Source organism: Pseudorca crassidens, chromosome 7 (assembly GCF_039906515.1).
Source record: "Pseudorca crassidens isolate mPseCra1 chromosome 7, mPseCra1.hap1, whole genome shotgun sequence".
NCBI lineage: Eukaryota > Metazoa > Chordata > Mammalia > Artiodactyla > Delphinidae > Pseudorca > Pseudorca crassidens.
Genome location: NC_090302.1, coordinates 30,634,823 through 30,650,057, shown reverse-complemented (window position 1 = coordinate 30,650,057; position 15,235 = coordinate 30,634,823). Strand labels below are relative to the sequence as shown.

The 15,235-nt window shown below is 38.9% G+C and overlaps 1 protein-coding gene across 2 annotated transcripts in view; it reads right to left on the bottom strand.

Moving 5' to 3' along the window:
• The window catches only part of GRIN3A (glutamate ionotropic receptor NMDA type subunit 3A), a 155,069-nt gene that overhangs the window by 43,064 nt on the left and 96,770 nt on the right, over window positions 1–15,235 (bottom strand). For both annotated transcript variants that reach the window (XM_067743786.1, XM_067743787.1), the window contains exons 4-5: window positions 11,058–11,203; window positions 4,819–4,934 (exon numbers count right to left, since the gene is read on the bottom strand). In XM_067743786.1, coding sequence (XP_067599887.1) covers window positions 4,819–4,934; window positions 11,058–11,203 — 262 coding nt within the window. The remainder of the gene's footprint in view (window positions 1–4,818; window positions 4,935–11,057; window positions 11,204–15,235) is intronic.

Sequence of the window (15,235 nt, the reverse complement as noted above, 5' to 3'; positions counted from 1 at the left end):
GAAACATAAAATAGTAAAACCATTTTTGTCCTCTTTATCAGCTGCTTTTCGAATTTGATTGTGTTCATTGGTCAAAGAATTCTTATTTTTAAATTGCTGACTCAACTTAGCAGCCTGAGTTGCTTTCATTATCATTAGAAACGTGGCTTTGCAATAAAGACGAGGTTGACTATTTTGTGGTTGATAGATGAAGCAAAATGGAATCCTTCAACCCTAGAGATGAAGGCTTCAGGCACCCTTGAAATTGGATGCAGCTTAATAGCCCAAGAGAACAATTTTCAGAATAGAATTCTGATCTTTTCCCCATGGGTAAATCAGCTTTACTCAGCTAAGAGTGGTGGAAATATATTTTGGCTAGCAAATGTATAGTTAGAAATTCATAGATTTCAAAAATCTTCCTGAAATGTGGTTGGAAAATAGATATTTTTAAAATAAGATCTTAGATAGGGTTAAAAAGACTTGAGGAAGAAAAATTAATTTCGTTTTACGGTCTGGCCTTGGAATACCATATTTAGCTACTGCTGGGCAATGGTTGAGAACATATTGGAATAGTCCTAACCTTAAAGGAGACTTTAAAAATGGGTTTCCCTTACCCCCAGCACATCAAAGTGGAGAGAGAAGTATGTGTGAGAAGCTGAGATATACGAACGCTATCTATCCTAGGATAATTTATAATGACTTGGTCTCAATCTATTAATTCAATATAATGAATAATAATAATAATTTATTGGGCACTTACTGTGTGCTTGTACATGCTTAACATACATTATTTTACTTACTCTTCACGACAACTCTGTCATAGATGTACTATTCACAAACCCATTATGCAGATGAAGAAGCTAAAGAACAGATTAAGTGACTTGCCCAGTGTAGCACAGTTAGTAACAGAAACTCTATTCTAACCCAAGTACTCAGACTCCAGAGCTAGTGCTCCAAACACTGTATTAAATAATTAGTGGAAAGCAAGTAACAGAACAAACTCAAAAACACGCAGAGTCTTCAGCAGAAAGGTCACAAATCAGTACTGTGCAGTTCCATTACTCTTTCTTCTCATTTGACCTTTACTGTCAGCTAACTCCAATGCATAAATTTGGGACATGTATTCATTTATCTCAACACTTTCTTTTTTTCCAGAGCACACAATATGTCTTCTTGTCCCTGGTGTATGGTTTTTAATATGACCAGAGACTTTCCACATGCTCTTGAATTCTTAATAGTTTTGGTTTGCTGCACTGAAGACTTACAAAAAGGTTTCAAACTCAGTGTGGACTATTATCTTTCATTTGTCCCACTTGACCTTTAAGCCTTAAATAAATGCAGGATGGTGAAGTTGGGAGGGGTATTCAGTAGTCACACCGAGTTGATATAATGTCGTTACTACAGAGAGCGAATGTATATTCAGCATGAAGGAATCAATGGACTCCGTTTTCTTTCCTAAGTTCCCAAAGTCATTTAAGCATTTTGGAAAGTGTATGCAGACCTTCAGGGTGCTTTTGATTACCTACAATAAGTGAATTAGGTACTTATTTCAAATACAACCTAATGATTATATAATACGTAATACATCATTTATTACATAACTGTTATATGCTTTGCATTATACTAGGTCCTATGACAGGATACAGATAGACATATGAAACATTCCTGTAAGCTAAATGGGTAAAAATTGTTCATAAATTGCTTTTATGATATATTTATGCCTATGAAGTCTAATTAATTAATAATAAAGTCCACATTTTCATAAGTTCACAAATTCTAAATGTTGCTAAAGGAAAGCATATAATATTTTTTTAAAATTTCATGAAGAGAGAAATATTCCATAAAAATCTATGAGATTAACTTTTTTGTTAAAAGCAGCAATCAAGACTTTTACTAGTATCTCTATCATGTTGTTTTTAATATACGTGTCCTCCCTTTGTGTTTTACAAAGTTCTGCTTTTAGGTTGTAAACTTGTTCACAGAGGCAGTATTGAATTAAAATTTCTGATTTGCACCTCACCCAGAATAAACCTGCAATGGTTTTTTTAGAATAAGCCAACAATGATGAGACCGTTCTCTGTATTCAAATCTGTAGTCTCTCTGCTCTCTTGCAGAGAGAGCACTTCCTTGCACCATTTTGTATTTGTCCCCTTTGAAAACAATGTGGTATCTGGAGATGATGGGAACTGCAAGACACCAAGTCTCAGGAGCACAGATGGAAATGTAAACAGGAAACCAGTGGGGAGTTAATTGTGTGGCATCTGGCACTGGGGTCTAGCAGAGGCAAACAAGCCATCTCACCACTGCCTTTTGACAAGATAGAGTTGGCCCCTAAGACAAAGGTGGAAACTAGAGTCCTTCATTCTTTTGCCCACTACAAATAATTCATTGTTAACAGCTGCTATTGGCAAAAGGGACCTCAATTACCCAGTGCATCTAGGACAGAAAAAAAAAAGTAACATCTCTTCCATATCCCTAGATGCCACAAAAAATGGGAATTTTCCCATTGTTACATCAAAATGAGGTTATATAATGAATGTTCTTTGGTTTTCTAGTTCTTCCTTGGCTTTTCTTTTTGTGGCCTGCTACATCAGACTGTCATCCTTTTTTTTTTTTAACATCTTTATTGGAGTATAATTGCTTTACAATGGTGTGTTAGTTCCTGCTTTATAACAAAGTGAATCAGTTATACATATACATATATTCCCATATCTCTTCCCTCTTGCATCTCCCTCCCCCCCACCCTCCCTATCCCACCCCTCTAGGTGGTCACAAAGCACAGAGCTGATCTCCCTGTGCTATGTGGCTGCTCCCCACTAGCTATCTGTTTTATGTTTGGTAGTGTATATATGTCCGTGCCACTCTCTCACTTTTGTCACAGCTTACCCTACCCCTCCCCATATCCTCAAGTCCATTCTCTAGTAGGTCTGTGTCTTTATTCCCATCTTACTCCTAGGTTCTTCATGACCTTTTTTTTTTTCTCTTAGATTCCATATATATGTGTTAGCATACGGTATTTGTTTTTCTCTTTCTGACTTACTTCACTCTGTATGACAGACTCTAGGTCCATCCACCTCACTACAAATAACTCAATTTCGTTTCTTTTTATGGCTGAGTAATATTCCATTGTATATATGTGCCACATCTTCTTTATCTGTTGATGGACACTTAGGTTGCTTCCATGTCCTGGCTATTGTAAATAGAGCTGCAATGAACATTTTGGTACATGACTCATTTTTTTTGTTTGTTTTTTTGGTTTTTTTTTTTTGTGATAACGTGGGCCTCTCACTGTTGTGGCCTCTCCCACTGCGGAGCACAGGTTCCGGATGCGCAGGCTCAGCGGCCATGGCTCATGGGCCCAGCCACTCCGCGGCATGTGGGATCTTCCCGGACTGGGGCACGAACCCGTGTCCCCTGCATCGGCAGGTGGACTCTCAACCACTGTGCCACCAGGGAAGCCCACATGACTCTTTTTGAATTATGGTTTTCTCAGGGTATATGCCCAGTAGTGGGATTGCTGGGTCGATGGTAATGTTTTTTTAAACATCTTTATTGGAGTATAATTGCTTTACAATGGTGTATTAGTTTCTGCTTTATAACATAGTGAATCAGCTATACGTATACATATATCCCCATATCTCCTCTCTCTTGTGTCAGACTGTCATCTTAATAGAAGATCCCTACCACTAAATCTCTCTCTTCCTGAGTTCAATTCCTGGTTCAGGTGGAGGTAGCTTTGCCTGGAGAGGGGATTGATTTCTCTTAGGAGAAGTCTTGAAGAAACAGCATCAGCTGTTACATTCTCATTCATCACAAAAACGAAGACTGAAGTAAAAAATTTGCTGTTGTGTTTAGGGGAGACAGGGACCAACTGTGGTTGGGGAATTGGAATCTGAATAGTCTCGATATACTAATTTACATACAGGAAAGTATAGTTTTCTGGAAATAGAACTTGGGCACCCCCGTGGGATTGTTTCAAGTCAAAGTGCTTTCTGACAAGTGAGTATGGCTTGTTTTGGGAACCAGCATGTACTGTCAGAGGAGGGAAGCTGGGAACTGGGAGATGTGAAATTTGCTGGTTCAAACTACCAGCTCCATATATCAACTGTTGTCCAGGATGCAAGGAGCTACTGACAAAGCAGTCTTTCTTTGGTCCTGAAGTTTGATTGATTGGTTGACCAAATTGAAAGCAAAAATTTGCTGCCAGTGGGAAGAAAGACAAACTCAAGGTCCCAAACAAGGTTTTGTTTAGGACTCTTAGAGGTTACTAAACCACAAACGTTGATTTTTTTCTACTTATTTTTCAACTAGTGGAAACATTTATTTAAGGACCATGAGATTTGGATTCTAATTCCAGTATTAACATCTAATTGTGTGATTATGAGAAAGTGGTAAAATGTCTCTGGGTTTTCTTGTGGATAAAACTGAGTAGACTGGATTAAATCAACACTGGGGTCCTTCCAGTTGTAATGCAATCATTCTAATTTTAGCATCAGATTCATTACAGGATTTGGACATTAGAAAATACAGATTAAATTAAAACTGGACTCCCTATTTATTATACTGTCACCACTCCCAGATATCTAAAGCAACATTGTTTGGATAACAATGGCGTTTTGGTGGTTGTTTTTCTAACAATTGGATAACAATATGTTTGTGGAGTAGGTAGAAAATAAATACCTAACTTCAGCAACTTAATAGCTGAGTGCTTAAGAGCTGAAAATGAAAACAAGGGAAGATGAATAGCTCTTTGCCTCTGACATTGGCATTTGTGACTTGCTAGGTTGGCAAACTGAGCACATTCTGAGTAAAAGTGAATCAAGAATGACTGATTAATACCTTCCATGGCAAATGGCTTCCCCACAGTTAGAAGTTTGCAGTCAGCATCTACTGACACTTCATAATCCAGAAGGGCTTTGTCCATGATGAAGGCATCTAGTTTCTCTGGATCATTCCTATGTTTAAGACGAAGAGAAGAAAAGTGAAAAATGATTCATTAATAGACAGGAAACACTAAGGCTGACAGCTAGCTTTTGTTTAGGGAACAGAAACCTGGACAATAAGGGCAGTACAAGCTGGGCAGCTGCTGGCTCTGCCTTGCTGACATCTCACTGACCTGCAGAGAATAGACCAGGGGAAGCAGACACTCTTATAAGAGAGCATGACATCTTTCCAGTGGATTCATCTACCAGTTTCTTTCATTACTTCTAAATCCAACAACAAAACCAGAGCGACTATGAATTGAATGGGAAGGTAAATAGTCAAGGTTCATTTCTCTTACAATAACTGAATGACTTCTTTGTGTAAGCATTGTATTTATTGTTCTCCATACATTTTACCCCTTATAATAACCTTGAGGGGGGTGGTAGTATCCCATTTTAACAGATGGAAAAATTCAGGCTCAAAGAGTCAAAGTAACTTAATCCAGTCTACATAGCCAGTAAGTGTTGGAGCTGGGGGTCTCATTAATCATTGTGTGAACATTTTTAATTCTTTCTGTCATGATCACTATCATATTCTTCAGAGATCAGGCGTTATTTCATATTTGGGAGTACGTATTAAGGAAGTGCAAATAAGAGATCCAGCACTCTTGGGGAAAAGGGAGTTCAGGTCTCTTTAAAGTCCATAGACTGGTGTTCAGTAAATGGAATGGGAAGCATATGTAATAGATCTTTGTAATCTGATTTATTAATATATCTCCAGAGATTCATGTTTCACTCCCATCCCAGGAGGCAGTTCAGGCAAAAATCATTTAAAGGCAGTTGTTTCTGGACTATATCAGTGAGTCGGCTGTAGGCTGGGCTCAAGGTACCAGCAGACATCCTTGTGCATCCTTCATGTGTTCTCCCCAGTGTTTGGACATAGGCACAGAGATGGTCCCAAGGAAGGCAGTCAGCACTGGCTCAGCTCCACTTACAAAGGTGGCAAGGGAGGATGAGTTTCAAAGGGAAATGTTTAAGGTGTATGCAATGACTCTTGTTTTCAGCTACCTCAAACTTTTTTTGGAAAGATATAGGACATATGTCCATTTAATAAAGGCTTTCTGACCCTCAGTGCTGTCCAAACAGCTTAGCAAAGAGAACAACTCTTCTCTATCCCATCTGGGTCCAGTCATTCCTCTCTTAGAGCCAAAAATGAGGCTGTTGGAATTCAATACATAGCAGTAGCTTCTAAACTCAGAGGAGAACATGGCTAGGACCCATCAAAAATCTAAAAGAGAAAGACACCTTTAGACATCTCTAAGATTCATCATTGAGCAGCAAGTACCTTTTTGATGGCTTTTTCTGAGCCACACATGGACACACATTAAGTAGGTCAACATCCCTTCTTAGTGCCAATGACCATTGCTTCCTCTCTCTACTCTTTTAGGAGGTAAAATAGGCACTTCAAAATAAATCCCTTTTCCAGGGTTATTGAATTTAAGTTACAGTGAGGCCTATGTTTAACTATAGCCAAAATGAAAAACATCTCCCAGGTCCAGAGCTGTGGGAAGCTTCTAAAAGGGCTGGGGATAAGAACTGTCTCCTGGAAGCTGAAGATGAGGAACCTTAACGGAATCCTGGCAGTAAGATAAAAGTCAAGCTGAAAGATGCTTCTCCAGTCAAATCTTGACTCTCACAGTACCAGAATGTACCTTGTGAGCTACACAGGAACAAGTTACCATTTACTAATACTCTGCAAATATTTGTGGCAGCAATAACAATACAAAAAATTAGGGCTCAGTTTTTCTAACCAGTATTTCCTGAGGTCCATCTCAGTGGTATCCCTAAATAACTCCTCATGATTTCGAATTGCAAAGTGAAGTTATCTATGGCAGGTCTCTATTGCATAGTAAGGCAAGAAGCAATTAGCTCACAGACTCCCATGGGGCCCTGAGTCACTGGTGAGGAAGTGGCAGTGTTTGATCCAGGTATAAGGACCTTCTAGACTGGTTGAATCATCCTTATAGTTGGCACGGCCATGGCCTACAGTTGTTTCTCCCATTATAAAATCATGCTGTCTTTTTGAGCATTCATTTAATAACACATATACCACAAAAACCATATAAACATACTAAAAGTAATTAATACTTTATTAGGGATTAATTTATTGGAATACTGTTACCTCCGAAAGCAGGGCCCTAAGTGAGTAGGATGAAGCCCAGGGGAATTCTGATGGGAGAGGGGAGGGACAGGTTTAACACAGGAACCTGTCTTTATAGGCGACTCCAAGGGTTGTGCTTGCAGGTCAGGGCACTGGAATGTCAGGGGGTAACTTGAAGACTGGTTGTTTGGAGTGGTGGCTAAGAGCATAGGCTTTATCTGAGAGAAGCCCAGAGAGAAGAAGGCAGAGGGCATTGATGATAAGCTCTGTTCCAATTTCACCTCAATCTATGAGTCACCTGGGGAGCTTTTTAAAATGCAGATTCTGGGACAGGGCCTGAGAGTTTGCATTTCTCACATGCACCCAAATGCTATCTGGTACACGGATGCTGCTGAAACATGGACTGTTTTCTGAACACCAAGGACCTACTTTCCGGTTTTGGTTTCCAGACTAGCCTGCAGCAGTGGTTGGATTCTAGAGACCTGGTTCTAGTCCTGACCCTGCCACTTGCTAGCTGTATTTCCATGGACAAGTTGCTTCTTTTGGAACTCAGCTCCTTCATCTGTGCCTGTTTTCCTACCTAACAATTTCTCCCCAGGCTAGAGGAGGGCCAACTCTGAGCACTTGGGCCTTCTAGATGAAGCCTCCAGAATAAGTGAATACCCTGAGTGGAATGCAACTGGAGACTGCAGCAGTGACTTATCTCACCCTTTCACACTGCCATAAGTGCCCAGTTTGTCAGCCATTACTATCTAGCGGGGAGCCATTGCTGTCTCCCTGACATCTTATTCTTTTTCTCAGCCATGAATTTCCCTAAAGGAGAGGATAAAGAGGAGGAGCTGGGAGGCAAAGGAACGCTAAACTCTGTGTCAGAGAGGGACTCTAATGTTTTAATGTTCTTGCAAAATTGAAAGTGCCATTTCATAGCGCTTCAACACTATATATAACTCTGCAAATCTGAGAACACAAGGCTTCCTTTCTAGACTCTAGCTTAGTCCATAAAATTGTTTTAGAAGCTGATTACTAGAGCTCTTGAGAAACACTGAGCCCCTATGTCCCATAAAATTATTTATTTCCCTTTCTTAAAAAAAAAGTTTGAGGAGATGCTACCAGAAAACTACTAGAGCTAATCAATGAATTTGGTAAAGTAGCAGGATACAAAATTAATGCACAGAAATCTCTGGCATTCCTATATACTAATGATGAAAAATCTGAAAGTGAAATCAAGAAAACACTCCCATTTACCATTGCAACAAAAAGAATAAAATATCTAGGAATAAACCTACCTAAGGAGACAAAAGACCTGTATGCAGAAAATTATAAGACACTGATGAAAGAAATTAAAGATGATACAAATAGATGGAGAGATATACCATGTTCTTGGATTGGAAGAATCAACATTGTGAAAATGACTCTACTACCCAAAGCAATCTACAGATTCAATGCAATCCCTATCAAACTACCACTGGCCTTTTTCACAGAACTAGAACAAAAAATTTCGCAATTTGTATGGAAACACAAAAGAGCCCGAATAGCCAAAGCAATCTTGAGAACGAAAAAAGGAGCTGGAGGAATCAGGCTCCCTGACTTCAGACTATACTACAAAGCTACAGTAATCAAGACAGTATGGTACTGGCACAAAAACAGAAAGATAGATCAATGGAACAGGATAGAAAGCCTAGAGATAAACCCACGCACATATGGACACCTTATCTTTGATAAAGGTGGCAGGAATGTACAGGGGAGAAAGGACAGCCTCTTCAATAAGTGGTGCTGGGAAAACTGGACAGGTACATGTAAAAGTATGAGATTAGATCACTCCCTAACACCATACACAAAAATAAGCTCAAAATGGATTAAAGACCTAAATGTAAGGCCAGACACTATCAAACTCTTAGAGGAAAACATAGGCAGAATACTCTATGACATAAATCACAGCAAGATCCTTTCTGACCCACCTCCTAGAGTAATGGAAATAAAAACAAAAATAAACAAATGGGACCTAATGAAACTTCAAAGCTTTTGCACAGCAAAGGAAACCATAAACAAGACCAAAAGACAACCCTCAGAATGGGAGAAAATATTTGCAAATGAAGCAACTGACAAAGGATTAATCTCCAAAATTTATAAGCAGCTCATGGAGCTCAATAACAAAAAAACAAACAACCCAATCCAAAAATGGGCCAAAGACCTAAATAGACATTTCTCCAAAGAAGATATACAGACTGCCAACAAACACATGAAAGAATGCTCAACATCATTAATCATTAGAGAAATGCAAATCAAAACTACAATGAGATATCATCTCACACCAGTCAGAATGGCCATCATCAAAAAATCTAGAAACAATAAATGCTGGAGAGGGTGTGGAGAAAAGGGAATGCTCTTGCACTGCTGGTGGGAATGTGAATTGGTTCAGCCACTATGGAGAACAGTATGGAGGTTCCTTAAAAAACTACAAATAGAACTACCATATGACCCAGCAATCCCCCTACTGGGCATATACCCTGAGAAAACCAAAATTCAAAAAGAGTCATGTACCAAAATGTTCATTGCAGCTCTATTTACAATAGCCCAGAGATGGAAACAACCTAAGTGCCCGTCATCGGATGAATGGATAAAGAAGATGTGGCACATATATACAATGGAATATTACTCAGCCATAAAAAGAAACGAAATTGAGCTATTTGTAATGAGGTGGATAGACCTAGAGTCTGTCATACAGAGTGAAGTAAGTCAGAAAGAAGAAGACAAATACCGTATGCTAACACATATATATGGAATTTAAGAAAAAGAAATGTCATGAAGAACCTAGGGGTAAGACGGGAATAAAGACACAGACCTACTGGAGAACGGACTTGAGATTATGGGGAGGGGGAAGGGTGAGCTGTGACAGGGCGAGAGAGAGTCATGGACATATACACACTAACAAACGTAGTAAGGTAGATAGCTAGTGGGAAGCAGCCGCATGGCACAGGGATATTGGCTCGGTGCTTTGTGACCGCCTGGAGGGGTGGGATAGCGAGGGTGGGAGGGAGGGAGACGCAAGAGGGAAGACATATGGGAACATAATGTATATGTATAACTGATTCACTTTGTTATAAAGCAGAAACTAACACACCATTGTAAAGCAATTATACCCCAATAAAGATGTTAAAAAAAAAAAAAAAGTTTGAGGTGCCAAGTCTTGTTGTCCTTTGGGGATATTATTGTGTTTGACAATAGAGAAAACAGTTTCCTGGTGCTGCACAATTCTAGGGACTGGAGTTTGAATGTATGTCATTGTCCTGAGACCATCAGGCAGGAGAGAGAGGACTGCTTGCCTGCATGCTGTGGTGCTTATCAGGAGCCATTCATCCCCTTCTCCCAGGCAGACTAGATGAGCAGACCCATAACTGCACCAACCTCTTTTGCATTCAGCTTCACTGAATTACAGGCTCTGATAATCTGCCATGGTAATGTGATTGCTCTTGATTGCTTCTCATAAATGCCAATGAGAAGGATGCAGGCATGGGAATCATTGCCTTTTATCTTATTTTCTTTCTACAGGAAAGCTCTAAGATAAAGTCCACTTCCTTGTGATAAGAGGAGACAGTCCACATGCTTAGAGATTCACTGTGAAGGAAAGGGTTGCTTTGGGGCACTTTGTCCTCTGGCCACATTCCCTGAGTGTTTGATCATTTCAGCACCATTGTTTTCCCAAGTGATGTCGAACCAACATTTACTTCCCCCACCATCTGCTACACTAATGACTGCACTGGCACTTTGATCAAAGCTACGGCCAACTTGGGACTGTGCAGGAACTAGTAAACTAGGTCACATAATTAAATGCACACTTATTCCATACTGCCTCCTGGATCTCACATGGTGTGAGATATTACTGCGCACACAATGGATATATTTAGCTATCATTTTAAAAAACCGACAAACACTACATCAATAGCAAGACTTCTTTTTCATTGAGAACTTTTTGGATGCAAGAGGTTGACGCTCACTTCAGATACTCCACTCCATCGGGTGTGGCTGGTACATTGTATCTTCTCATATACTCATGCATCTCTGGGAAGCTTTGCCTCACATAATCTTCAGCACTGCTTTCCCGGACAGTTCCAAAGCGGAAACCTTGAGAGGGATGATGTAGCTATGAGGCAGAAAAAGAAGTGTCTTTAATGTAAATTCTTAGAGTTGTTTTCAAAATTTTCTTTTCCATCATTCTTTGGATTCTAATAATGACTTAGGATTTTTCAAATGCACACAGTCATAAACAAATTTCCATGTGCCATGTGTACATGCTCTTTCATACAAGCTTTCACATAAGTAACTGTTCTATCTTCACATAAATAATTGTTCTATCTTCAGAAGCAAACAGATGGAAACAACAAACACAAAGTACAAAACAGCTTTCTCCTTTATATTGAGAACCTGTCAGAATTCTTTAGAAACTATAAAACGGTGTATAGAATCAAACTTGGTATTAAAAATTGCTTATCAGACAAAGCATAAAGTTAAGATAATAAATTAAAGATTGTGCCTTTCCTTAGTTAGAACTACACAAAGGCCAAGTTAAAAGCTTGCATCCTGGGCTTCCCTGGTGGCGCAGTGGTTGAGAGTCCGCCTGCCGATGCAGGGGACGCGGGTTCGTGCCCTGGTCCGGGAGGATCCCACATGCCGCGGAGCGGCTGGGCCTGTGAGCCATGGCCACTGAGCCTGCGCATCCGGAGCCTGTGCTCCGCAGCGGGAGAGGCCACAACAGTGAGAGGTCCACATACCGCAAAAAAAACAAAAAAAACAAAAAAACCCCAAAAAACCTTGCATCCTGAGATTGAAATATACATGACCCCAAAGAGTGAATACATCTCTTTTATGTTTATTGGTCTTTATGCTGCAGTATATTTTAAGTTTGTTGAGTTTGTTTTTGGTGTAATTACAAAATGATCTCTTTCCTTTAAATAACTGTGTTACCAGTCATGCTGTATATTTGCTCAAATGGAATGGTATGTAAGACAATTAGGAGCAACAGAGGAGGAGGGGAGCAGGAATAGATCCAGTAATGGCACAGTTCTCTAGAATGTAAAACCTCACAGTGAGGAGAGGCAGTGTACTGGGAGTCCTGTAGAAGCTTTCTGTCACTAAGGATAATAAGAATACAGCACATGAGGCAGTATAGTTCATGGAAGTTGTACAGAAGTGTTAATATAGAATCTAGACTTATTTAAAATATAAGAATGAACTGGAATTGAGCTGTATTATGAAAATAGTCGAATGTACTGTAGTAAGCAGTATATTAGAGATTATACTTCTCCACAATTGTTATGTTAAAGTTCTTTAACTTTTTTGTTCTGCTTCGTGTTAACATATTTGATATCATTGGTTCTGACTGAAGCCTTGGGGACAGGAATTCACTGATGGGCTTCATGGAGTTTATAAGTCTCCTGAAATTCTAGGCAACATTTTATGTAAATATGTGTTTGTAATTTTCTTCTATAAGGAAGATAGTACAGAGTTTCATATTTTTTTAAATAATTAGGTTTTCAAGTTGTTTATAGCCCCTACAGGTTAAGAAATCACTGAATTTGGTAACAAATAACTTATATTTGAAGATTAATTAGTTTTGACACACACCAAAGGTCTAACAATATGGCAATAGTTAAATAAATTATATGCCACATCCTTATAGAATGTTATCTAATGTATAAATCATGTTTGTGAAGCCTATTTAATAAAACAAAGCAAACGCTCATATGACAAATTGAGAAAAAGCTTTGTTATGGTCTGATCAAAATTAAATATGTATATAATTATTTTAAATGCTATGAACCCCCCCCACAGGTATCTCATATGTACACACACACACACACACACACACACACGTCTTGGAAAAAATATATCAAGATATTAACAATGGTTGTTCCATTGATGGTGAAACTACATGTGTATTTATTTACTTATAGATTGTTTATAGAAGCATGCCTCATGTTTGTAAGTTAAAAAAACCCTTTATTTTACAACCAGTGAAATAAGTAACTCATTAATTTATTCAATAATTTTTGGGGGCAACTTTGTATAATTTTCAAAGTTACTGGGCCCACAAAGGTAAATACCTGCAATCATTGCCACAAAGGGACTCACCACTTGGTTTGTGGTATTTCTTTGGATATCCCACTGTTGAGCAGGTGATATGGCAAACCCTTGTGTTCCATACACTGAACAAATTCTAATGTTTTATGCCAGCATAACCTTAATGAGGCATCAATAATAATAATAGCTAACATTTATTGAATATTATGTGCCAAATATGTTTACCTGCATAATCTTGATTAATCCTCATAAAAATTTTATGAAGAGGGCTCTATTAATACTTCCTTTTTAAAGATTAATCAACTGAAGCTCAGAGAAATATAGTAAGTAATAAGTAAGAGTAAGTAATAAAAGTAATAAGATCACACAGCTATAAGTAGAAGGGACTGGATTAGAACCCATGTCTGTTTGACTTCAAAGCCCACGCTGTTACCGACCACATCACCCTGCCTTCCAGCTCATGGCAGCAAATGGAGAGAAGATGTTTATTAGAGTGAACTCACTAGTCTTTTAAAATATTCTCCTTAAGCCTTAGGCCTAGGCTGCTCTCACAATAGCAAACTGCAGCCCTATGGCTTGAGCAAGGCAAATTTATCAGCATTCTGTTTGTTCAACACCTATTCATTTTTTAAGGCCTAGAACAAGACTCTCTGTATGAAGTCTTTGGCCTTATCTAGCTTCACCCTCCTATCCAGGAAGAACAAAACCAAAAATAATTTACTGCTTATTTATCTGTGCTGATACAGCACCTTGAACATACAGAATATGTAGGCTAGGTACTTATTTAGCCATCTTTCACACTTTTCATGCCTACCTCCTTTGAGCCTTCCAAGAAACTTATGAGGTATTTCTATTATCTTCCTTTTACAGATAAAGAAACTAAAGACTAGAAAGTTTGTTATTTGCCCAAGGTCATAGAGCTAGTAAATGTTGGATCTGGAATTTGAACCCAGATAGTCTGATGGAAAATAGTGAGCTCTGAACACCATGAACAGAGCTTCTGACACTATGTCATACTGACTGGGTCTGGTCATTACAAAACTTGCTACTTATGTGACAGGCAGTGAGCTAAGGGCTTTGCACATTTTGAATTCTCACAATAATCCTGCAAGATAGATGTTATTTTCTTATTTTACATATTAAGATGCTGAGGTTTGGGCAAATTAATAATCAAATTCTCATAGCTAGCCATTAGCAAGATTCAGCTTATTCTTTTCCCTAACATGCAGACCAGGTTTCATTCATCTGTGGACCACAGTTACCTATTATGACGCTTGGCACCTTGATAAGGGCTCTATACATGTTTGTCAAATCAATTAATTTTACCACTATTCTTCTATCCTCTCTTCACCCATTTAACTTCTATTCATCCTTCTATTCTCAGCTCAGTAATCACGTCCCTAACTTGCTGTCTAGGCCAGATGCTCCTTTCCTAAGCCCTCATAGCACACATACCTTTCTTTTGTAGAACTTATTACAGTTGCACTTTTAAAATTTAATTGTGTAATAGTTTAATGTCTAGACTTTCAGCTTCTTCACTGGACTGGAAGTCTATGTAAACCATTTAATTAACTGTTGTATTCCAATGCCTTTTACCACGTAGTTGCTCAATAATATGCTTGATGAATGACTGACAGATTCTTTGAACCACAGGGAGATGAGAGCTTTGTCATCCCACTAAGCACAAAAGGGACTAATGATATAGCTTACAACTCAAGCTTTTGAAACGAACCCTCCTTTTAAGGTAAAAGGGTCTTAGGTCAGTAGTTAGAATACTTTTGTCTTACACATGAAAATCATCCTTTTTAGAAGTCCATTTTCTCACATTATGCTGTGACACTATCTTTATGGCTCATGAACTATTTCTAGGCAAACTCTGGACCTCTTTTCTTTGCTGAGTGCATCAATACAGCACTCCTTCCCAAGACACTGGAGGGAGTTGTGAACCAGCAGATCAAAGCTCGGAATTCCAGAGGAGGACTAGCTAGCCCTTTGTGTTATCTCCTTTTCATGTTTTCCCGCTACCTTTTGCCCATGGGCTCCCACATCTCCCTGACATGGCTCTCATGCCTGTGAAGGAGCAGTTTTGAGAATG